Raw genomic sequence first — 25,603 nt, 5'->3', positions numbered from 1 at the left:
ACTTCATATTTTTCCCATATTATGATTTCAAACATTCAGTGACAGATTAGAAACACACTTGCAGATGTCAACACGCTGCTGAAATCTGATGTACTGTAGAATTGGCACAGATAAATCCAGTCCATAATCAAAAAATTTCGTAGAATCAACAAAATTACCAAAATCTATTCATTCCAGATCAAATGTAAAAGTTGTTTGAATGCACATTCATTCACAATACGACTCCAAATTTCAATTTTAAGTAGACCAAAATGCCATTTTCATTCAAAAGCTATGTCTAGTGTGCGACTATGTTCAAACTGATGTGAGGGCTGTTATGTGCACATTACTGTTGTTTTGTAATGATGAATCTCCCAAGGTTATGCAGTATTTCCATCCGAAAAACTCGTTCATATTTTCCCATACAAATGCAGTACCCTGTAAATATTGCATATTTACTGGAGGTTTCTTCAGTTTAAATTATAAATCATTCATAATAATCCCCAACAATTGTGTTAATGTTTTATTAATATTTTCATTGAATTTTTTTCATTATGTATTAAAAAATAATTTTGCATATTTTCAGCTTTTTTGTACATGTATAAACATTTTTTCTTCCACTTTTACTAGAGGCAGCCATACTTGATAGTGCAACTATATCATTTGAATAAATCTTACAGGTATTTCAACTTTGACACTCTCTGTAAAATTTGATCCAAGTCTCTTGTGTTTTACAAAACATTATTTTCTATTTCATTAGTAACAGCAGTCTGGCATCATTTGCATTATAGTTGGATACCACAACAAAATTTGTACTGCAATATTTCTGAGTATGCAATGATGTGCAGTTATATTAGGGACCAACAGTTTCAGTTTTTGAGACAAGCCTGGGATTTTTAAAAATGCCTGGCTCTCGAAGAGCTGAAAAAATATCTTGCTCTGATTTATAGCAAAATAATACCATGCTATATCCATTATATTATTTGAAGTTAAAAAAATAATTAACCTGAGATAAAATAAAAAAATTCTGCTCAAAAGAAAATTGCATCTGCCATCTCCAAAAATTACATTACTCGTTACACTACTTATATAATAGGCTGGGAAACTGAATGGAATATAAACAGCGATTCAGGATATTTAAGAGAGAGGGCCAGTAAAAATGAAACACTACTCAGCAAACAAGAAAATATTTAATGAAGATAAAATTCAAACACAGAAAGATGGCTTTCTGAAATTTGTAGGATCATTCTTGGTCTTTTAAAGGAACATGTGTGTTTGACACATTCATACATGCTAGGAAACAACTACCAAAAAAACTGGATATGGCCCAAATATCTTTCACAAAATCCCATTTGGTCGCCATGTTGGCATTTGTGATACATATCAAATATGTGATTAAGGTTCATACACATAATTATATTTGTAATATTCTAAATTAATTTGTGAAAAACATTACTAATTGTGTAAAAAGAAATTAATGGTTTCAGGAATTACTTTGTAATGAAAAATAAATATGTGCTTTTAATATCACTGAATCTGTTACAAGATTTCAGAACATTCCTTACTGAGAGAAACTACATAAGCGCTGGTACATGAGACAAAGGTATTCTTGTCCATACCACCAGAAAAGCAACCAAGGTAGACTGTATTACCACTGATACCACACACTTCTAATTTGCATAAAATTAAACACTCTTCATGCCAGAATGTTTTCTATAAAATGTGATCAAATTGTGTTTTTAAAATAAATCAGTTAATGGAATGTAATTGTAATAATGGCAGCCATATTTGAAGGCAAAATGGCATCCATTTTAGAGTCCTTGTTACCTATGATATCTCTGGATTTCTGTGGAGCAGTTTCTGAGAAGTCATTTAAGCTTTTGTCTATTTTTACCAATTACTGTCATATTTGATGGAGGATTGTTATCATTTGTATAAATTAAAAGTGCATCACACCAGAATGTATTTCTGTAAAATTTGGTCATATTGTGCTGAGTACTTTTTTTAATGGTGTCTATAAACTGCTTAATAATTATTATTAATGGTGGCCATATCTGATAGTCAACAGGCATCACATGTATATATTTTCAAGCCCTTATTACTAGAATGCTTTCTGTCAAATTTGATAAATTTCTTAAGTTGCTTAAAGATCTTTCTTTTAGTAACTGCAGTGACATTTGATAGTGGATTCTCTTCTTTTGTATAAATCTTTAAGCCCTTTATGGCAGGGTGCTCTCTCAAATTTGGTCAAATTCCATTCAGCGATGTCTCAAAATATGTACTTTTTCATAAATTTTTCTCTTCTTAGTTACAGTGACCTTATCTGATGTCAGATTGGCATCAAATGTAACAAAATTGAAAGCCACCTTTGCCAGGATGCTGTCAAATTTAGCTGAATTCTGTGAGCAGTTTTAGAGATGTCGTTTAGACATTTTTAATAACAACAGTCATATTTAATTGTGGAATGAAACAAATTGTAAAGACCTTTATGCCAGGTTGCTTTCTTTAAAATTTGGTCAAATTCCAATAAGCTTTTTTAAGAAAAAGGTATTTAAAAGTTTTCCTATTCTTGATAACAGCAGTGACATTTGACTGCAGACTGACTTTCATGCCAGAATGCTTTCCATCAAATTTGGTCGAACTATGTTCAGTGGTTTTCAGAAGGCATCAGTTTTTTTCTATTTTTAGCAATAGCAGCCATATTTGATGGCAGAGCAGCATCATTTGAACAAATTTTAAAGGTCTTTGTGCCAGGATGCTGTCAAATTTTCTTCAGTGGTTTTTGAGAAGTCATGAAAAGGTTTTTCTACATTTAGTAACTGGATATATTTGATGGCAGATCAGAAGAGCATTTTGCCAGGATGCTTCATTTTAAATCTGGTCAATTTTGTTAAAAAGATTCTGAGAAGAGTTTGTAAATAGCAACTATGAATGGATTATATGCGATGGCTGAAGGACCATACCAAAAATTCACTTGACTTAGGCATCCCCCCCCCAAATAAGATGCCATCAAAAGAAAAACATCCAGTTCTCAACAAGACCAAACTTGGAACTGAAACTATTATTCATGACCAATCAATTACCTCTCCAGTCATAAGAACTATCCTGAGTGAATAGGCTTTCCTGTGACATGGTACGGCTTGACATGGGCAAATTACTGGAAAACATCCCATCTTCACTTGAATTCTGCATACCGGTCTGCTCCTGATTGGCTTCAAAATAAGCATTCAATTTCCATTTTTGGAGAGAATCGATCTGAGAACCAGTCTTTGAAGAAGGACTAGTTTCCTGCATGTTTAAGTCTCCATAGTTAAGATTTTCATCAGCACAAGAACTAGATTTTGATGACTGTGATTCATCTGTGGAGTAACTTTGTTCAGAGACAATCGTACCATCAGTATCATAGCTCTCTTCACAAACATCATTTGTTTTTGAATAATCCAAGTAGTCTGCCTCTCCTGAAAGTATATGAACCACACTAATAATCTGATCCTCTTTGTGTCTGACAACAGTTTGTTCTTTTCTAGGTAGATTATCTTCAGAAAGACTGATATCTTTAATTAATCTGTCTGTTTGATTACTGATTTCAATACCCAATACAGGCAATTTTTCCTCATCCATAGTTTTGTCCTCAGTATGGTTTCTCTCTTCATTAATCTGGTGTCTATTTTGATCCTTTCCATCACTTAATTCAATATCTCTTTTTAAATTACTGAAAAAATTGGCTTTTTCAAATTTCTCCAACGAATCAGGTTCTCCACTTGAAGTTTCATTCCTTTCCATAAACGGTTCTTGATCTAAAGCATCAATGTTCAGTTCTAAGTTATTGAAAAAAGCAGCATTTTCAAACTTCTCCATTGAATTTGATTCTCCTAATTCTTCACCATGAGTGTCAGGTAATACAGATTTTTCTGCAAGTTTCCTTTCATTTACCACTCTATCTTTCAAAGTTTTCTCTTTTTCTAATGAAATATCTTGTAGTCCCTTCACTTCCCAACTTGTATTTTCATTATTCTGTTCACATGGATTCAGCTTCTCGCTCTTAATGGAATTTTGCTCCCCTATAATTGAAAGAATCTGATCTCCACTTGAAGTTTCATTCCTTTCTATAAATGGTTCTCGATCTAAAGCATCAATGTTCAGTTCTAAATTACTGAAAAAAGCAGCATTTTCAAACTTCTCCATTGAATTTGATTCTCCTAATTCTTCACCATGAGTGTCAGGTAATACAGATTTTTCTGCAAGTTTCCTTTCATTTACCACTCCACCATTCAAAGTTTTCTCTTTTTCTAATGAAATATCTTGTAGTTCCTTTACATCCCAACTTGCATTTTCATTATTCTGTTCACATGGATTCAGCTTCTCGCTCTTAATGGAACTTTGTTCCCCTGTAACTGACAGAATCCAATCTTCACTTGAAGTTTCATTCATTTCCATAAATGGTTCTTGAATTGTTTCTAAGACATCATTGTTCACTTCTAAATTATTGAAAAAAGCAGCATTTTCAAACTTCTCCATTGAATTTGATTCTCCTAATTCTTCACCATGAGTGTCAGGTAATACAGATTTTTCTGCAAGTTTCCTTTCATTTACCACTCCACCATTCAAAGTTTTCTCTTTTTCTAATGAAATATCTTGTAGTTCCTTTACATCCCAACTTGCATTTTCATTATTCTGTTCACATGGATTCAGCTTCTCGCTCTTAATGGAACTTTGTTCCCCTGTAACTGACAGAATCCAATCTTCACTTGAAGTTTCATTCATTTCCATAAATGGTTCTTGAATTGTTTCTAAGACATCATTGTTCACTTCTAAATTATTGAAAAAAGCAGCATTTTCAAACTTCTCCATTGAATTTGATTCTCCTAATTCTTCATCATGAGTATCAGGTGATAATGATTTTTCTGCAAGCTTCCTTTCATCTGCCACTCCACCATTCAAAGTTTTCTCTTTTTCTAATGAAATATCTTGTAGTTCCTTCACTTCCCAACTTGTATTTTCATTATTCTGTTCACATGGATTCAGCTTCTTGCTCTTAATGGAACTTTGTTCCCCTATAATTGAAAGAATCTGTTCTCCACTTGAAGTTTCATTCCTTTCCATAAGTGGGTCTTGAATTATTTCTAAAGCACCAGTGTTAACATTGAAAAAAGCAGCATTTTCAAACTTCTCCACTGAATTTGATTCTCCTAATTCTTCATCATGAGTGTCAGGTGATAATGATTTTTCTGCAAGTTTCCTTTCATCTGCCACTCCACCATTCAAAGTTTTCTCTTTTTCTAATGAAATATCTTGTAGTTCCTTCACTTCCCAACTTGTATTTTCATTATTCTGTTCACATAGATCCCATTTCTCACTCTTAATGGAATTTTGTTCCTGTATAACTGACAGAATCTGATCTCCACTTGATGTTTCATTCATTTTCAAAAATAATTCTTGAGTTCCTTCTAAGTTTCTATTCCTTTCAGTTGGTTGGCTGAGCTGGGTGATAGGTTCTTTGTACCAGGATACGCTTTTTTTATCCTTTGCTACTGTTTCTGTCCTTTTGAAAGACTGAAATCTTTTCCCAATGCTGGACACCTTTAGATGATTTGATGAAGCGTCTTGTTCTTTCTCCTTATTTCTTTTATTTAATACTTCCTCTGTAATTTTACTCTCATAAGGGTCTTCTGGATTACTGGAATGTAGTAAAGAAGCTTTGGAAATCATACATGATGTTACCACAGATTTTAGAAACCTTAAACTAAAATTTTGTGTTTGTAAAACACATTTTCCCATACTTCCCCATGATGACCTCCACCCCAAAAGGCAAATGTCATGTGTGTGTGTGTCTGTGAGTGTGCACACACATTTGTCTTTTCTTGCCTAGTAGTTATGTATATGATTACAGATATATGGTGGGGATCTCAACAGTTTCGACTCTATACTCCTGGAGTATGGCTGTACCCCAACACTAATGTCAGTAACAAATCTGTCTTTTCATGTCAAGAAAATGTATATCTGGTTATAGGTTGGGGATCAATGGTTTCCAAGTTAGGACCCTGGGGCAGGTCTCAAGGAGTAGGGATGGATCCTTGGATCATAGCCAGTTGCATGCATGCATTCCATGTGTCTGGCTTTAACAATGTAGAAGACTTTCAAAGACATTACACACACACACATTTGTATATACACATGCACATATATATGTCACATATGCACATAAGTTTGTAGGGTTGTGAAGAATGTCTGACACCTATATGTGGAGCAGCAAGGGGCTGATACGAGGTATATAGGGACACTGATAACTGAAACTCGACAAGTCTGATCCTGAGGATTGCTATGATAACAAACATCAGCATGCACCATAAGAAGCATGCAAATACATATGTATATAGACATTACACACACAAGTAAATACATATGTACATAGACATTACACACATGTAAATACATATGTACATAGACATTACACACATGTAAATACATATGTACATAGACATTACACACATGTAAATACATATGTACATTGACATTACACACATGTAAATGTGAACATACACAATTCACACACATATGTACATACATATGCCCATTCAAATTCTAAGACTGTATCATAACATCCCAGTGCAACTCTGAAAGCATGGGGAAAATAAACTACTTGTTAAGAGTAGCACCTTAAGGTGGTCAGGTTTTGAAGAGGTTAACAAGTGCATGCCCCCTTTTGTGTTAGAATACATTCAGTGATGAAACTAAGAAAGTTGACAAGCAGAATAAACCTTCTCAAAGAGAACTCTTGTAGAAAACATCTTGAATAAACCAACAGCAAAGCTTGTTGAAACATGGTATGAATGCTGAACTGATATGGTATGAATGCTTAAATTTGAGATGGTATGAATGCTAATATGATGTGGTACGAATGCTGATATGATATGGTACGAATACTAATCTGATTTGGTATGAAAGTTAATCTGCTATGGTATGAATGTCAATCTGATATGGTATGAATGCTGATCTGCTATGGTATGAATGTCAATCTGATATGGTATGAATGCTAATCTGATATGGTATGAATGCTAATCTGATATGGTATGATTACTTAAATATGATATGGTACGAATGCCAATCTGATATGGTATGAATGCTAATCTGATATCATATAAATGCTAATCTGATACGGTACAAATGCTTAAATATGATATGGTATGATTACTTAAATCTGATATGGTAGGAATGCAAATCTGATATTGTATGAATGCTAATCTGACATGGTATAAATGCTAATCTGATATGGTATGAATGCCAATCTGATATGGTATGAATGCTAATCTGATATCATATAAATGCTAATCTGATATGGTACAAATGCTTAAATCTGATATGGTATGATTACTTAAATCTGATATGGTTTAAATGCTAATCTGATATGGTACGAATGCCAATCTGATATAGTATGAATGCCAATCTGATATGGTATGAATGCTAATCTGATATGGTATGAATAATAATCTGATATGGTATGAATGCTAATCTGATATGGTATAAATGCTAATCTGATATGGTATGAATGCTAATCTGATATGGTATGAATGATAATCTGATATGGTATGAATGCTAATCTGATATGGTATAAATGCTAATCTGATATGGTATGAATGCTAATCTGATATGGTATGAATGATAATCTGATATGGTATGAATGCTAATCTGATATGGTATAAATGCTAATCTGATATGGTATGAATGCTAATCTGATATGGTATAAATACCAATCTGATATAGTATGAATGCTAATCTGATATGGTATGACTAATAATCTGATATGGTATGAATGCTAATCTGATATGGTATAAATGCCAATCTGATATGGTATGAATGCTAATCTGATATGGTATGAATAATAATCTGATATGGTATGAATGCTAATCTGATATGGTATAAATGCTAATCTGATATGGTATGAATGCTAATCTGATATGGTATGAATAATAATCTGATATGGTATAAATGCCAATCTGATATGGTATAAATGCCAATCTGATATGGTATGAATGCCAATGTGATATAGTATGAATGCCAATCTGATATGATATGAATGCCAATCTGATATGGTATAATTGCCAATCTGATATGGTATGAATGCTAATCTGATATGGTATGAATAATAATCTGATATGGTATGAATGCTAATCTGATTATGATATAAATGCTAATCTGATATGGTATGAATGCTAATCTGATATGGTATGAATGCCAATCTGATATAGTATGAATGCTAATCTGATATGGTATGAATAATAATCTGATATGGTATGAATGCTAATCTGATATGGTATGAATAATAATCTGATATGGTAGGAATGTCAATCTGATATGGTATGAATGCTAATCTGAAAGCACTCATCTGGTTCATTGCCCTGTCAGAATCAATTATTTCCAAGGACAACAGGGTACCTGTCACATCCATAAAAATTGAAGAAAATTATAAAAGGATTTTCTATTGCATTAATTGTCCCCTGCTGCATATTATACAACATCTAAAATTTCTTTACATGACCAAATAATCAAATGCTTCGTTTTCTGAAGTCAAGTAATACCATTTTCAATTTGATGAGGATCATTTTGGAACACTGAAAGGATGTTATCAAATGACCACATATTACTGTACTGTAAATAAGAAAATCTTTGAAACTGAAAAAGAACAGCTAAGACAAAAAATTAGCACAGCATGGGTGATGTACATGGAAACGAAATTAAATAAAGACTTGCAGGAATGAACTATATTTGGAGGCCCTAGTTTGTTTAATCCTAATATCCATTTTAAGATCCTATATTTACCCTTTACATATATTGTTATAACTCTAGGTCTTAAAATATATAACAGAAAGAAGTGAAATCAATAGGTTATTTAAATCTCTAAGTTATAAAGTGAAAATTTAACAGACATATGCAGTATCGTGAATTAAATCCCAAATAATCCTAAATGTTCTATCACAAGTACAAAATATAGGTTGTTCCAAATGAATTCCAATGATCCTGATATAACAATAATGCAGTCCAGAATGTCCTTGAATGAGTTTACAAAAGTCCAAAGTAGTGTATATCTAAAGACAATTAGCACACAGTACTTCCAATGAACAATTTACAAAAAAAATTTGTCTCAAATTATATTTGAATTACAATTACCGTAAACTCAAAAACAAACATATTCCAAGAGACTTGACCAAGATGTGAGTCATTCTAATAGCAGATTCCAATCAAACTGTAAACAAGTATATTTCTAGAATATTCCAACTTTGTTCTGTTTACAACTTACAAACATGGACAAAAGTCAGGCATGCACACATGATGTTTACAAATAACCCACAATCATGGACAAAAGTTAAGCACACAATACAGATATATGTGACAATATGGATGTTTAAATGGAACATACCAAATAAAACAGAAAACTGCATTGACTTGTTTATAATTATTTGTTGCCAAAAATTTCAATGTGATGATCAAAAATAAAAGGGATTTCCTTATTGATAAGAAAAAGGTACATGTCCATATTTAATTTGTGATACACTTTGAGTCTCAATTCTTCCATCATCATCACAAAAAAACCCAAAGAATTTCATCATGAATACATTATTTGGTTTAAATTTAGGGCCATTTCAATCAAGAATTTCATTAGATGTAAATAGCTTGTGGACTAGGTGGGTTGCAAGATCATACCAAACAATGACATCGAACATTCCGTCACGACCACAGCGATAATTTCCCTTGTTACCTGTCTTCTGCCACCTTACCTGAAAATTATAAGAAAAGAATTATAAAACATAGTCATAAAAGAAATTGAAAAATAGTTTCTCAATTTTAGAAGTTGTAAAGTTGAATGGTGATATACAGAAATACCAAGATGTTTACTGGGGATAAGCTGTTTTGTTTAAGATAAAAATATTCAGAACAAAATTTATATATTTAAAAATAATTACATGCATATGTTAAACCCTGAACTGTTTGAATAAAGGTCAGAATTATATAACAACACCCATCTGTGCATGCATGTGTTTGTAGTTTTGCACAACTCCAACCTGATGTAAGATAGAGGCTATGAACCAGGAGATATGATTCAGGGTGGTCTGTACATATGCACAACAAAACAAATAAATTAAGAGACCAGCAAATCTAAGAATAAGTGTGTGTCATCATTGTCAACACATATCAGATGTGAAGTTAGAATGAGTCCCCTGGAGTATTCCCTGGGGGCACCAAGTTTTGGCCACTGGATCATTGCTTAGCAACCATTGAGATACCTGCTCTATAACCCCTATACTCTATTCTGGTTTTATAATGTACACTTTAAAAAAATCCAACTAATTCTCTTATTTTTAGGTGGGTGTGCACATTTTTTTCCCAGGTTGATCTATGAAAAGATGAAGTTACTATACCTGCTTACACGGCACCTTCACTCAATGTCAAATGTAACATTTGTTCATCAGCTGCATGTTGTACTGTAACTAAGTTTTTACTGGTACTAGCCTTATGAAAGAATTAAATAAGGCTTACAAACCTTGATGGTCCTTGTTTCATGATTGCTTATGTTAACTTGTTTCATTTCTCATCACTGTGTAGCATTATGCTCTGTGCTTTGACCAGAAATATATGTAAAGAAAGCCTGGAAACTTGTTGATCTAAAACTGTGCAAGGTGCTTCACTGAAGCAGAACCAATGTATGATTGCCATACCTGTAATGTTCACTATTCGATAACTGGATCTAATACATTTTTTCTTTATTTATTAATTTCTTTATTGTTTGAACTGTAATACGTTGTATAATATTTAGAATTCAAGCAGTTTTAGGGGGCATCTTTTTCATGACTACAGTTTGTTTGTTACAGTAACATTAACACATAATGTGGAAATGAATAATAAAATTAATCTTTGGAAAATAAATTTGGTTCTTAGTTTTATTTCTCATCTACAATCAAAGTATCGAATATTTGTGATTATACAGTCATCAATGCTTCATTGACTCAGTGTGGTCTTTGCATGATATTGGTGCTGGCTAGAGCTTTGTTATGCAAACAGTTATGTTGCTTTGCTGATGCTAACTTGCAATTTATTTACTTTTCCTCAGAAAATAAACTTGGTTCTTTATTTCTCATCTTAAACCATAGAATCTGATAACTTTTTGTTACAATACACGGAGCATTGTTTAATTGATTCAGCATGGTGTTTTTAAATGTAATCAGTGGCTCTTAATGCTTTGATGTGCCTAATTCAATATAATGCATTGTCTTGCTAAATTCTTGCTTGGACATGGAATATACTTCTTAGATGTGTGATTTATATCTTTAACGTTGATTTAGCAATTTTCCAGTCATACTGATACGATGTCTGTGGTGTGGCAGTTGATAGTGGGGGCATCGTGCAGACATTTAGCATGATGTCCCACCAGGTCACATTATCCTGACATCAGGCCAACCAGTCCTAACACTAACCTCTTAATGCTGAGCACCAAGCAAGGCAGCTGCTAGTACCATTTTGTAAGACTCTGGTATGACTCAGCCTAGGTTCGAACCCACAACCTCCCACATCTGTGGCATATGCTCTAACAACTTAAGCCACCATAGCAGTTGTTTTAGAGGTGTCATGATAGTCCAAATAAGTATGAATACATGACCTGAACTTTCACACAACATCTTTCGTTCAAACTCACAGATGAATGAACATAATCAAAGTATGAACATGGGCCTTGTTAGAAACTTGTACACTATGAAAGACAAGATAGCCATTATAGCCTATGCAGAACCACATGGTAACAGAGCTGCTGTACAGAGTTCAATGTAGGAGAGTCTACTGTAAAGTAATGGAATAGAATCAAAGAGAGACTGACAAAATGCAGAGAACAAAACAGGCTGACTAAAAGACAAGTGCAAAGTATCAAGACATATAAAGCTGATAAATATTTTTTTCTTCCATGACATAGAAAGTGGAGTCCTTGAATGGGTCATGGACAGAAGAAATGGAATTTCAGTATCCATGACATAGAGAGTGGAGTCCTTGAATTGGTCATGGACAGAAGAAGACATGGAATCTCAGTATCCATGACATAGAGAGTAGAGTCCTTGGATAGGTCATGAATAGAAGAAGTCATGGAATATCAGTATCCATGACATAGAGAGTGGAGTCCTTGAATGGGTCATGAATAGAAGAAGTCATGGAATCTCAGTATTAATCACACTGAGAGTAGAGTCCTTGGATAGGTCATGAATAGAAGAAGTCATGGAATCTCAGTATCCATGACATAGAGAGTGGAGTCCTTGAATGGGTCATGAATAGAAGAAGTCATGGAATCTCAGTATCCATGACATAGAGAGTGGAGTCCTTGAATGGGTCATGAATAGAAGAAGTCATGGAATCTCAGTATCCATGACATAGAGAGTGGAGTCCTTGAATGGGTCATGAATAGAAGAAGTCATGGAATCTCAGTATTAATCACACTGAGAGTAGAGTCCTTGGATAGGTCATGAATAGAAGAAGTCATAGAATCTCAGTATCCATGACATAGAGAGTGGAGTCCTTGAATGGGTCATGAATAGAAAAAGAAAACAAACCTCAGTATCCATGACATAGAGAGTGGAGTCCTTGAATGGGTCATGAATAGAAGAAGACATGGAATCTCAGTATTAATCACACTGAGAGTAGAGTCCTTGGATAGGTCATGAATAGAAAAAGTCATGGAATCTCAGTATCCATGACATAGAGAGTGAAGTTCTAGAATTATTCATGGACAGAAAAAGAAAACAAACCTCAGTATCCATGACATAGAAAGTGGAGTCCCTGAATGGGTAATGGATAGAAGAAGACATGGAATCTCAGTATTAATCACACTGAGAGTAGAGTCCTTGAATGGGTCATGAATAGAAGAAGTCATGGAATCTCAGTATCCATGACATAGAGAGTGGAGTCCTTGAATGGGTCATGGACAGAAAAAGAAAACAAACCTCAGTATCCATGACATAGAAAGTGGAGTCCCTGAATGGGTAATGGATAGAAGAAGACATGGAATCTCAATATCCATGGCATTAAGAGTAGAGTCCTTGGATAGGTCATGGATAGAAGAAGTCATGGAATCTCAGTATCCATGACACAGATAGTGGAGTTCTTTAATAGGTCATGGATACAAGACATGGAATCTCATTATCCTTGACACAGAGAGTGGAGTCCTTGAATGGGTCATGGATAGAAGAAGTCATGGAATCTCAATATCCATGACATAAAGAGTGGAATCCTTTAACAGGTAATGGACAGAAGACATGGAATCTCAATATCCTTGACATAGAGAGTAGAGTCCTTGAATGGGTCATGGATAGAAGAAGTCATGGAATCTCAATATCCATGACATAGAGAGTGGAATCCTTTAACAGGTAATGGACAGAAGACATGGAATCTCAATATCCTTGACATAGAGAGTAGAGTCCTTGAATGGGTCATGGATAGAAGAAGTCATGGAATCTCAATATCCTTGACATAGAGAGTGGAATCCTTTAACAGGTAATGGACAGAAGACATGGAATCTCAATATCCTTGACAAAGAGAGTGGAATCCTTTAACAGGTAATGGACAGAAGACATGGAATCTCAATATCCTTGACATAGAGAGTGGAATCCTTTAACAGGTAATGGACAGAAGACATGGAATCTCAATATCCTTGACATAGAGAGTGGAATCCTTTAACAGGTAAGGGACAGAAGACATGGAATCTCAATATCCTTGACATAGAGAGTGGAATCCTTTAACAGGTAATGGACAGAAGACATGGAATCTCAATATCCTTGACATAGAGAGTGGAATCCTTTAACAGGTAAGGGACAGAAGACATGGAATCTCAATATCCTTGACATAGAGAGTGGAATCCTTTAACAGGTAATGGACAGAAGACATGGAATCTCAATATCCTTGACATAGAGAGTGGAATCCTTTAACAGGTAATGGACAGAAGACATGGAATCTCAATATCCATGACAGCGAGTGTGGAGTCCTTTAATGGGTCATGGATAGAAGACATGGAATCTCAATATCCATGACAGCGAGTGTGGAGTCCTTTAATGGGTCATGGATAGAAGAAATGGAACTTCAGTATCCACAACAGAGATTCTCTCTTAGGCTGATTGCAAAACAGAAGAAAATAGAGGAGTATGTGAGTTGGGCATATGCATTTTTATGATGGCATGGTCTATCAGTTTGGCAACATGCATATATAGACCAGAAACTCCCAGAAGATTATGAGGAAAAACTGCTTGAATTCTAGAGCTCCATCATTAAACAGTGGAAAAGATTCATGTTTGAGTGTGTGAGTGTGTGTGTGCATGTGTGTGTGTGTGTGTGTGATTTGGATTTTTAATGTTGCTTTAACACTTTTTCAGTCATATTGCTATGATGTCTGCAATATGACAGTTTATAGTGATGTCTAGCACTGGGGCATCATGTTGCAGACATGTAGCATGATGTCCCACCCAGTTACATTATCCTGACACCAGGCCGACCAGTCCTAACACTAGCCTTTTAATGCTAAGCACCAAGTGAGGCAGCTGTTAGTACCATTTTTGTAAGTCTTTGGTATGACTTGGCCGGGGATGGAACCCACGACTTCTCGCATTAGAGGCAGACTCTCTAGCCACTAGGCCCCTGAAGCGGTTGATTCATGTTTGAGTTAAGCCAGATAGGAAATGCTGACCAGATGCCCCAGGACATATGATTTTTCATCTATAAAAGGAGTCAGTAACATCATAACCACGAATGATAATTTAAAAAAAATCCTTTTTACAGTGATGCTTGCTGATGGTGGAAAGCTTCCCCAACCCATCATTATTTTCAAGAGGAAGAGACTTTCAAAGGATGCAGTATGAACAAAGGGGATAATTTTTTAGGTGTCAGGACAAGATGAAACATTAGTGAAGGACTGGATAAAAAGATGAATGGGGAAAATGGCTAGGCAGGTACTCCAGAAAAAGTTGATTAGTTCTGAATGCCATGAAAATGTAGGGAAATTATCAAAATATTTGTATGTTTCATATCAGATGCATGTGATGTGGCAGAACTTAACTGTTTTCCCCACATTCTGGGTTGAAAACAGGGTGCACATTATACATTGGTGTGTATTATACACAGTAAAATAAGGTACATACTCTTATTGAGGCTGAAAAGACACCTTGATACATGCAGTGGGCCCTGCCCATGGGGCCCATACATACCCAAGATTTATTGCCTAGGTCACAACTTGGAAACTATTGACATCCCCACCCTATTACCATATATACATTTACTGAGCAAAATGTTTGTTCAGATATGCAACTAAATTTTTTACCCACTAGGATTTTACCTTAAGGTTTTGGAAGTGAATGAGACAATGTAGAGAAGTATAGGAACAGGTGTTTTAACAACATTTTGGTTGTAATATATATAATTTTAAGTCAAACTGCAAATAACAAAGAGCCTGTTCTTCCGAAGCATAATGTGCCTGTACATCAGAATCTATGTTGTCTCTTCTGCTGATTACTCTTAACAAACTGCACAGACCCAGATCTACTGGTGCATTATTCACCAGCAGATCTGGGACTGTGCAGTTTGTAGTTGGACTTATCAGCAAGTATATACTGTATGTAATAGCATAAGCAATTATCTTTCTAGATGGGTACTGACATGTACAGTATTATCATGCTCCATTCTGTATACAGTACCAAGGGCCCCTGGCTCACCATCTACATTACCCCATTGCCAATGTGGACCTGCAATGAAAGAATTCAGATGAGTAACATGTTTTCTTGTCTGAATATGGATGACAATTATTTCATCCATAAACAAATACAGAACAGACCTACATCCATAAAACAGCACACATGTAAAGAAACCCAGTGGGTTCAGTGTATGATTATATTGTATAGGGGATGATGTAAACCATGTCACTATTATTCAGATGAATTACTGAACAACAACAAAAATATGTCTGGGGTGTTCAAAGCTAAGATAGTGTTGAAACTTTCATCAGTTTTTTCTGCTTGAAAGAATAGCTACTGGTGATTTCTGTTACAATTCATTAATGATATTATCAAAGAAAGATAATGAACTTTAATTTTATGAGAGAAAAAACTTCAAATAATACTTATCAAAGTCATACTTAAAGGAAACAAATAACTTTTATAACAGCTTTTCACTAATTTTTTTAAGAATGGATGCCAATTTGAACAGAGTTAATTTAATGTGTAAAACGTATATGTAACACTACTCAATATCATCCATCAACAAATTTACCCTACCATCTTGTTTTTTCTTGTGATATCACTGTGAAATAAGACTAATGACTGTTCAGTCAACATTGGTAATTTGAGGTGAATGATGGTTATTTTTAATTTTTTAGTTGAAGGATGGACAAACAGGCAGACATATTGGTTACTACATACCCTCACCTCTACAGAGGTGGGGATTAAAACATACTTTGTTCAGTACATTGTTGAAACTATCACCTCTTGAAAGGTCCTGTCAAAAATACACTAGTGTCATTTTGATAATATCCAAATCCATCAATTTAATAACCTATCTGGTTAAAAAGCCACAATAAAGTAGCAATTGGCGTAACTGTAGATTTCATGGCACACTAAACATGAAAAATAAAACCAACTCAGAATTATTTTCTGTCAGCCATAATTTGAAAGAAAAACCAGAAAACTACACTGTAGTAGTTGTGTCATACCAAACGTACATGTGACTAAGTTATGCAAGATGTGCTTTTTAAATCCAATCCATGCACTGGTTTTAGAAATTCATTAATGCTGAAGACTGACAAAATAAACAAGAGTCCCTTGAAGGAACTGATGCTCTACTGGGTGTAAAGAATTTCTCAGAATTCAAGATAACATCATTTCTTCCTTTTCAATGCTGAGTACTGAAACCATCTATGATATTTTTCAGCAATAATATGTTTGTCAAATTATCTGCTGTAGTGGACATACATGTCCAATTGGCAAAATTTTAATCTAGGAACAAGCAGATATCACTAAAAGTCTTTTGACGAAAATCCCATTCAAAACAACTGTCCATTTAGAGGGGAGTAATGACAGCAAGATTCTCGAGACAGCCGTTATGACAGCCAAATTGGATTGGCACCATTTTCATTCAGGACCAACAAGGCATCATAAGAACTCTACCAGGTGTTGATATAGCCATCTATTTGGAAGGAATGACCAAACTGAGAGTACGTTTGCATCACGTTTTATGTAGGACCAACTAGACACGATATGAACATGAAACTAACATGTGAAATGACTTTCCATTTAAGAGGAGTAGCAATAATAAGATTTCAAGATGGTTGCCATGATGGACCAACTATACATCATAAGAGGTCTTCATGTGAAAGCGAAATGTTGATATGAACAGTCATGCAGGAGAAGCAGCCATAACAAGATTTTCAAGATGGCCATTGTGGTGGCCATGTTGGAGGTCAGATTGGCACCATTTAATTTACGACCAACTGGACATCCTAAGAAGTCTTTCAGTGAACACCCCATGCTGATATGACCATTCATTCAGGAATAGTGATAAGATTTTTCAAGATGGCCTCTGTGATTGGCCATACTGGATGTCTGAGCAACATCAATTTCATTTAGGACCAATCAGGCATCATAACAAGTCTTTTAGTAAAATATCTCAATGTTGATACCACCATCCATTCTGAAGGGGTAGCAAAAACAATATTCTCAAAATGGTCATTGTGGCAGCCACATTGGAGTAGCACCATTTTCATTTAGGACTATCAAGATATCATAACAAATCTAAAGGATAGCGATAACTCAATATCCACCTGAGCAAGAAAAGGGAATACAATAATTTTCAAACACAATAAAAGTCACATTAACAACCATGTGTAACTTAAATGCATCATTATATGGTATTTCTCTGATGGTTTTAAGGCTAATCATCCCTGTTCTTTTCTTACACTATCTTTTATCACTATTTTCTTACACTGTGTTTTCTGCCATTATTTTCATACATTTATCCCAATTTTTTATTCACCTCGACTCCTTAGTGAACCTCCACAAGTTAAACATACACTGATGACACATGAACTGGTCTGAGAATATCTAGAATTATAGGAATGAAAATGACTGGAATTTCATTATTCAGAGGTCATAAATGTGAGAGGTATCAAATGCAAGATTCTCTATTTAATATTTTTTTAAAGATTGAAAGATATTTAATCATGCTGCGGTTGAGGCCTTTCTCATGTGCTAAAATTATGACAAGAATCAACATCCAATGGATGGATATTTGTCATTATGTTTTTTATAGATCTTCATTTACATTGTCAAATGATTGGGATATAATCATGAGTCACTTTTTGACAGTAAAAAATGTAAGTAGTACCTATATAGGGTTGAAATCTGCAATTTATTTCTTACCTCTGCGCACCATACATCCAACACAGACAGACAGTCTGCCTAGTGTCATGGGTTTAGGCTGATCAACGACTTCAACTTCTGACCCAACTTCATAGCTATATTTAAAGCCATTGTCCCACTGCACATAAACTTTACTACCATCTGCAAATATATTTTTTATAATGATATAAATACAAGATATATATGTATTGCTGGATTTCATTCATACATTGTAATGATTGTAAAATACAACTTCAATAGTCTTGTTTATCTGAGACAATCAACTCACACTAAAAATTAACAAAATGCGGTGGCAGATTAGGTTCTTTGTTTATTGGATTGATTACTCCTAAAAATTTAACTATACAGACCCAGATCTTGTGGTACAGTATGCAATAGTAAAACTGGATCTGTGGAGACTGCAGTTGGGTTTTATTAATAATGAGAATATATATGGCAAAGATGTGCTAGATTTCAGGGATTAATAGAATTCTCCCAGGTGTAGGCACTACAAGAAGCTCTAACCTTGTAGAATAAAGGCTAGGGCAAGGCATATTAAGTTCCTGGTATTTAGTGAGGGTTAGAAGTCATTGTCTGTCTGGGAAAAATGTATTATCTTGCCTCTACAAAGCTGAGGAAAGCTACTGTACCAAGCAGCATCAATGTCTGCAATGATATAAGTCTCAGTGCATCTCAATCATAATTCTTTCCGAGGTCCTAGGATGAAATGATTATAGTAGGTTTTCATGGCACCTACCCCCAGTGGAGGGGCTAATGTTGCTAAATATATATATATATGAACAGTCTCACTGCATCTCAATCATAATCATTCTTTCTTTTCTTAGTCCTAGGAAACAATGATTATAGTAGATTTTTGTGGCACCTACCCCCAGTGGAGGGACTGATGTGGCTAAATTTGTACATAAATGCACATTAACGGTGCATTCTTAGCTAAATTTTGTTTTTAGCTCAGAATATTTGCACTTTGTATATAGACTGTTACTGTTGTATACATATTGTTTTAGCTGGAATCATGACACTTGGTGAGGTGAGGAGATGCATCATGATGAGTACCATACACTTACAACAAAAGGTCAGAGTGACCTTCATTTTACATTTTAAGTGTCTACATTTTTGTATTTAACTCATGAACATGTGTTTTGCAAAATAAATATATACTGTTAAACTTGGAATCATAAAAATAGGTGATGGAATGCATCTTGGAAAGTACTACACCATCATCACAAAAGCAGGTCATTATGACCCATATTTTTAGCTTCAATGACTTTATTCAAATTTTGTGTTTTAAGTTTATTTCTCATGGTCATTATATACCAGAATCATCAAGCTAGAGGACTGAACTATCTCTATTACTACCATATCCTTACCATAAAATAAGGATACTGTGACCTATATTATACATTTTACTGGTTTAGGTCAAGTGTTTGCATTTAGTCAGTTTTTTGCACACTTTATACATGCTTTTATACATTGAATCATGAACTTGATGAGGTGATGCATCTTGAGCAGTTGCACACCCTCATCACAAAAGCAGATCACTGTAATCAATATTTCATGCTTCACTGACTTTGGTCCAATCTGTGTTTTAAATGTTCATGCTAGAACCACACTTTTAAAAATAATGGTCACTGTGACCTGCATTTCATCTTTTACTGGTTTAGGTTAAGATTTTGCATTTAGCTCATGACCACATGGACTATTTTGCATGATTTGTAAATACTATTCTCTTTATAATCATACAATTTAGTGAGGCACAGCTGATCAGATGTTTTTTCCCAACCACTTGACAAATGATTTCAGAAAATTCAGTTGTCCCACCTACATTTTCACTTGTTCTATGCCTATATTCAACAAGATGTACACATTCTAATCCATATTAAAAACACATGAAAAAATTTACAAAATATTTATTTCTACAAAGAGCTTAGTTTGATAGTTTTTGTTATTGTCGAGGTATCTTATACACACTATTTCATGCATCAATATGGTAGCATTAATACTTCCTTCAGCAAGAATGGAAAGGAATTTACTGAAATTTTGACCATCCCTAACTTATTCTCTCTATACTTTATCAATTGTCAGAACAAAGTCTCTTGAGCTGAGTCTGTTGTTATAATTAGTACCAAGTTTGGAACACACACTGCTTTTCCATGTAAACTGGTTTTCCATATTTGGATAGGGTATAGACTGTGTTAAAGAGAACTCTCATTTTATTTGTTTTTCATTTCATTCTCATTTTGGATGAAAATGGCCTTTCCCTTGGAGAGATACCAACTCTAACTTCATCAATTTGCAGCACATGCTGGTTTGTGTCATGCATATACTAGGCTGCACAGAGTCTATGAAGTTCAAAACAGTCATCTACTAGGCTGCAAAGAGTCTATGAAGTTCAAAGCAGTCATAAGACTTCCTTGATTAAATTCTGAATTTCTTGGTTCCATTGACAAATATGATGGTGTAATTTTCGATCGGTGCCAGTTTAAGATATTGTTTGCAATATCTGCAAATGTAGCATCTTTTCTGCAGAGAAAATGGTTTCAAGCCATGGATAATTATGAACCCAATTTGGCTGAAGATTTCTCTTTTTCTTAGATGTGTCATATTCGATATATTTTGCTGCCACAGAGTCTGGATTATGTCTCCTTGGAGGAATAGTTACATCCGACACAGTGGCAACTTTACATTTTATTCTTCCACTTTCTGGTAAATTGTCCTCTGAATCTTCCTTATGACCTTCCTTTTGAAAATAATTTAGTAAACTCATTTTATCCAAATGGAAAAGATCAACAGATTTGAAATCTACTTCTGCTAAAGTCATTATAGCATAGATTTTGTTGTTCAAAAGCAGTTCAGTGTAATTGTTCTGTTTCAAACATAATATCAAACACTGAAGTTGATCCTCTGCATGATCAATTAAATTAATGATGGACTCATTACTGTCATTTTAATCAGTTTATAAAGGAAATGGACACTAATGCTGATAAAGTGCCTTTCATTAATTTCATTGCATTGACACTTGGTGGATTGAAATCAAAGTTGGATCCGCTTACGAGTATTCGTGTTGAATAAACACAACATAACAATGTTGTGTAAAGCACTGCTAATTAATCATACCAGATTTATCTGTTTGAAACATTTTCATTGGTTAATAATTTGGACACTTATCCCAATATGCATTCAAGTAGTAATAGAACTTGTGAACAATTTACTGTAGTAACACAGGATGTGAATTAATAAATGGAGTCGGGCATGAATGGAGTCAAGCATTAAGTGTGCCCAGAGGGCATGAATGGTGTCAAGCATTCGGTATGCCCAGAGGGCATGAATGGAGTCAAGCATTCAGTGTGCCCAGAGGGCATGAATGGAGTCAAGCATTCAGTGTGCCCAGAGGGCATGAATGGAGTCAAGCATTTGGTATGCCCAGAGGGCATGAATGGAGTCAAGCATTTGGTATGCCCAGAAGGCATGAATGGAGTCAAGCATTCGGTATGCATGGAGGGCATGAATGAAGTCAAGCATTCAGTATGCCCAGAGGGCATGAATGGAGTCAAGCATTCAGTATGCCCAGATAGCATGAATGGAGTCAAGCATTCAGTATGCCCAGAGGGCATCAATGGTCAGATAAAGTGATTATAGGATGAAAATTAAAGCTTGCCTGATTTTGTTGTAAAATATGAAAAATGAACTTGTCCTGGACTGGTGCCTAGGAAAAGTTTACTTAATATCTGACTTTAAAAATGTATAGTCATTTTCTGCAGTGAAAATCATGAAGGCTATAATGTGGTCATTTTCTGCAGTGAAAATCATGAAGGCTACGAAGTGGTCATTTTCTGCAGTGAAAATCATGAAGACTATAATGTGGTCATTTTCTGCAGTGAAAATCATGAAGGCTATAATGTGGTCATTTTCTGCAGTGAAAATCATGAAGGCTATGAAGTGGTCATTTTCTGCAGTGAAAATCATGAAGACTATAATGTGGTCATTTTCTGCAGTGAAAATCATGAAGGCTATAATGTGGTCATTTTCTGCAGTGAAAATCATGTAGGCTATGAAGTGGTCATTGACTGCAATGAAAATCATGAAGGCTATAAAGTGGTCATTGACTGCAATGAAAATCATGTAGGCTATAATGTGGTCATTTTCTGCAGTGAAAATCATGAAGGCTATAATGTGGTCATTTTCTGCAGTGAAAATCATGAAGGCTATTATGTGGTCATTATTTGCAGTGAAAATCATGAAGGCTATTATGTGGTCATTTTCTGCAGTGAAAATCATGTAGGCTATAACGTGGTAATTCACTGCAATGAAAATCATGAAGGCTATAATGTGGTCATTTTCTGCAGTGAAAATCATGAAGGCTATTATGTGGTCATTATTTGCAGTGAAAATCATGAAGGCTATTATGTGGACATTTTCTGCAGTGAAAATCATGAAGGCTATTATGTGGTCATTTTCTGCAGTGAAAATCATGAAGGCTATAATGTGGTAATTTTCTGCAGTGAAAATCATGTAGGCTATTATGTGGTCATTATTTGCAGTGAAAATCATGAAGGCTATAATGTGGCCATTATTTGCAGTGAAAATCATGAAGGCTATAATGTGGTAATTTTCTGCAGTGAAAATCATGTAGGCTATTATGTGGTCATTATTTGCAGTGAAAATCATGAAGGCTATAATGTGGTCATTATTTGCAGTGAAAATCATGAAGGCTATAATGTGGTCATTGACTGCAGTGAAAATCATGTAGGCTATTATGTGGTCATTATTTGCAGTGAAAATCATGATGGCTATTATGTGGTCATTTTCTGCAGTGAAAATCATGAAGGCTATAAATGTGGTCATTATTTGCAGTGAAAATCATGAAGGCTATAATGTGGTAATTATTTGCAGTGAAAATCATGAAGGCTATAATGTGGTCATTTTCTGCAGTGAAAATCATGAAGGCTATTATGTGGTCATTTTCTGCAGTGAAAATCATGTAGGCTATGAAGTGGTCATTGACTGCAATGAAAATCATGAAGGCTATAATGTGGTCATTGACTGCAGTGAAAATCATGTAGGCTATTATGTGGTCATTATTTGCAGTGAAAATCATGATGGCTATTATGTGGTCATTTTCTGCAGTGAAAATCATGAAGGCTATAATGTGGTAATTTTCTGCAGTGAAAATCATGAAGGCTATAATGTGGTCATTATTGCAGTGAAAATCATGAAGGCTATAATGTGGTCATTTTCTGCAGTGAAAATCATGAAGGCTATTATGTGGTCATTATTTGCAGTGAAAATCATGAAGGCTATTATGTGGTCATTTTCTGCAGTGAAAATCATGAAGGCTATAATGTGGTCATTTTCTGCAGTGAAAATCATGAAGGCTATTATGTGGTCATTTTCTGCAGTGAAAATCATGAAGGCTATTATGTGGTCATTTTCTGCAGTGAAAATCATGAAGGCTATTATGTGGTCATTATTTGCAGTGAAAATCATGAAGGCTATTATGTGGTCATTTTCTGCAGTGAAAATCATGAAGGCTATAATATGGTAATTTTCTGCAGTGAAAATCATGAAGGCCATTATGTGGTCATTATTTGCAGTGAAAATCATGAAGGCTATAATGTGGTAATTTTCTGCAGTGAAAATCATGAAGGCCATTATGTGATCATTTTCTGCAGTGAAAATCATGAAGGCTATTATGTGGTCATTTTCTGCAGTGAAAATCATGAAGGCTATAATGTGGTAATTTTCTGCAGTGAAAATCATGAAGGCTATAATGTGGTAATTTTCTGCAGTGAAAATCATGAAGGCTATTATGTGGTCATTTTCTGCAGTGAAAATCATGAAGGCTATAATGTGGTAATTGATTGCAATAAAAATCATGAAGGCTATAATGTGGTAATTTTCTGCAGTGAAAATCATGAAGGCTATAATGTGGTAATTGATTGCAATAAAAATCATGAAGGCTATAATGTGGTAATTTTCTGCAGTGAAAATCATGAAGGCTATAATGTGGTCATTTTCTGCAGTGAAAATCATGAAGGCTATTATGTGGTCATTATTTGCAGTGAAAATCATGAAGGCTATAATGTGGTCATTATTTGCAGTGAAAATCATGAAGGCTATAATGTGGTCATTATTTGCAGTGAAAATCATGAAGGCTATAATGTGGTCATTTTCTGCAATGAAAATCATGTAGGCTATTATGTGGTCATTATTTGCAGTGAAAATCATGAAGGCTATAATGTGGTCATTATTTGCAGTGAAAATCATGAAGGCTATAATGTGGTCATTATTTGCAGTGAAAATCATGAAGGCTATAATGTGGTCATTTTCTGCAGTGAAAATCATGAAGGCTATTATGTGGTCATTATTTGCAGTGAAAATCATGAAGGCTATAATGTGGTCATTATTTGCAGTGAAAATCATGAAGGCTATAATGTGGTCATTATTTGCAGTGAAAATCATGAAGGCTATAGTGTGGTCATTTTCTGCATTGAAAATCATGTAGGCTATGAAGTGGTCATTAACTGCAATGAAAATCATGAAGGCTATAAAGTGGTCATTGACTGCAATGAAAATCATGTAGGCTATAATGTGGTCATTTTCTGCAGTGAAAATCATGAAGGCTATAATGTGGTCATTTTCTGCAGTGAAAATCATGAAGGCTATTATGTGGTCATTTTCTGCAGTGAAAATCATGTAGGCTATAATGTTGTAATTGACTGCAATGAAAATCATGAAGGCTATAATGTGGTCATTTTCTGCAGTGAAAATCATGATGGCTATTATGTGGTCATTATTTGCAGTGAAAATCATGAAGGCTATTATGTGGTCATTTTCTGCAGTGAAAATCATGAAGGCTATTATGTGGTCATTATTTGCAGTGAAAATCATGAAGGCTATTATGTGGTCATTTTCTGCAGTGAAAATCATGAAGGCTATAATGTTGTAATTGACTGCAATGAAAATCATGAAGGCTATAATTGCAATGCCAGTAGCTGGTACAGGAAAGTAACATTTCCATTGGTCAGAATCTTACCACATGATCAAAATGAATTGCGTTCATTTCTGTATGAACTGTAAGGAGAACTACTTTTCTAAGAATACCCACTTCTATAAATAGAGTCACGTGTACAGCATAATATAAACACTGCTAGTGAAGGCAGACACGATGTAAGCAATAAAGGAAAAGAACATTCTTACAA

At 34.7% G+C, this 25,603-nt stretch overlaps 1 protein-coding gene across 1 annotated transcript in view; it reads right to left on the bottom strand.

The window, feature by feature from the left end:
• The window catches only part of LOC149800955 (uncharacterized), a 126,589-nt gene that overhangs the window by 7,906 nt on the left and 93,080 nt on the right, over nucleotides 1-25,603 (bottom strand). The window contains exons 16-19 of the mRNA XM_089955032.1: nucleotides 18,405-18,545; nucleotides 15,652-15,737; nucleotides 9,679-9,752; nucleotides 3,063-5,656 (exon numbers count right to left, since the gene is read on the bottom strand). Of these exons, the coding sequence (XP_089811158.1) occupies nucleotides 3,063-5,656; nucleotides 9,679-9,752; nucleotides 15,652-15,737; nucleotides 18,405-18,545 (2,895 nt within the window). The remainder of the gene's footprint in view (nucleotides 1-3,062; nucleotides 5,657-9,678; nucleotides 9,753-15,651; nucleotides 15,738-18,404; nucleotides 18,546-25,603) is intronic.

This window comes from Sinohyriopsis cumingii, chromosome 4 (genome assembly GCF_028554795.1).
Source record: "Sinohyriopsis cumingii isolate HCF-2022 chromosome 4, ASM2855479v2, whole genome shotgun sequence".
NCBI lineage: Eukaryota > Metazoa > Mollusca > Bivalvia > Unionida > Unionidae > Sinohyriopsis > Sinohyriopsis cumingii.
The sequence above is the reverse complement of the archived record's forward strand: the minus strand, read 5'-3'. Positions and strand labels throughout refer to the sequence as shown.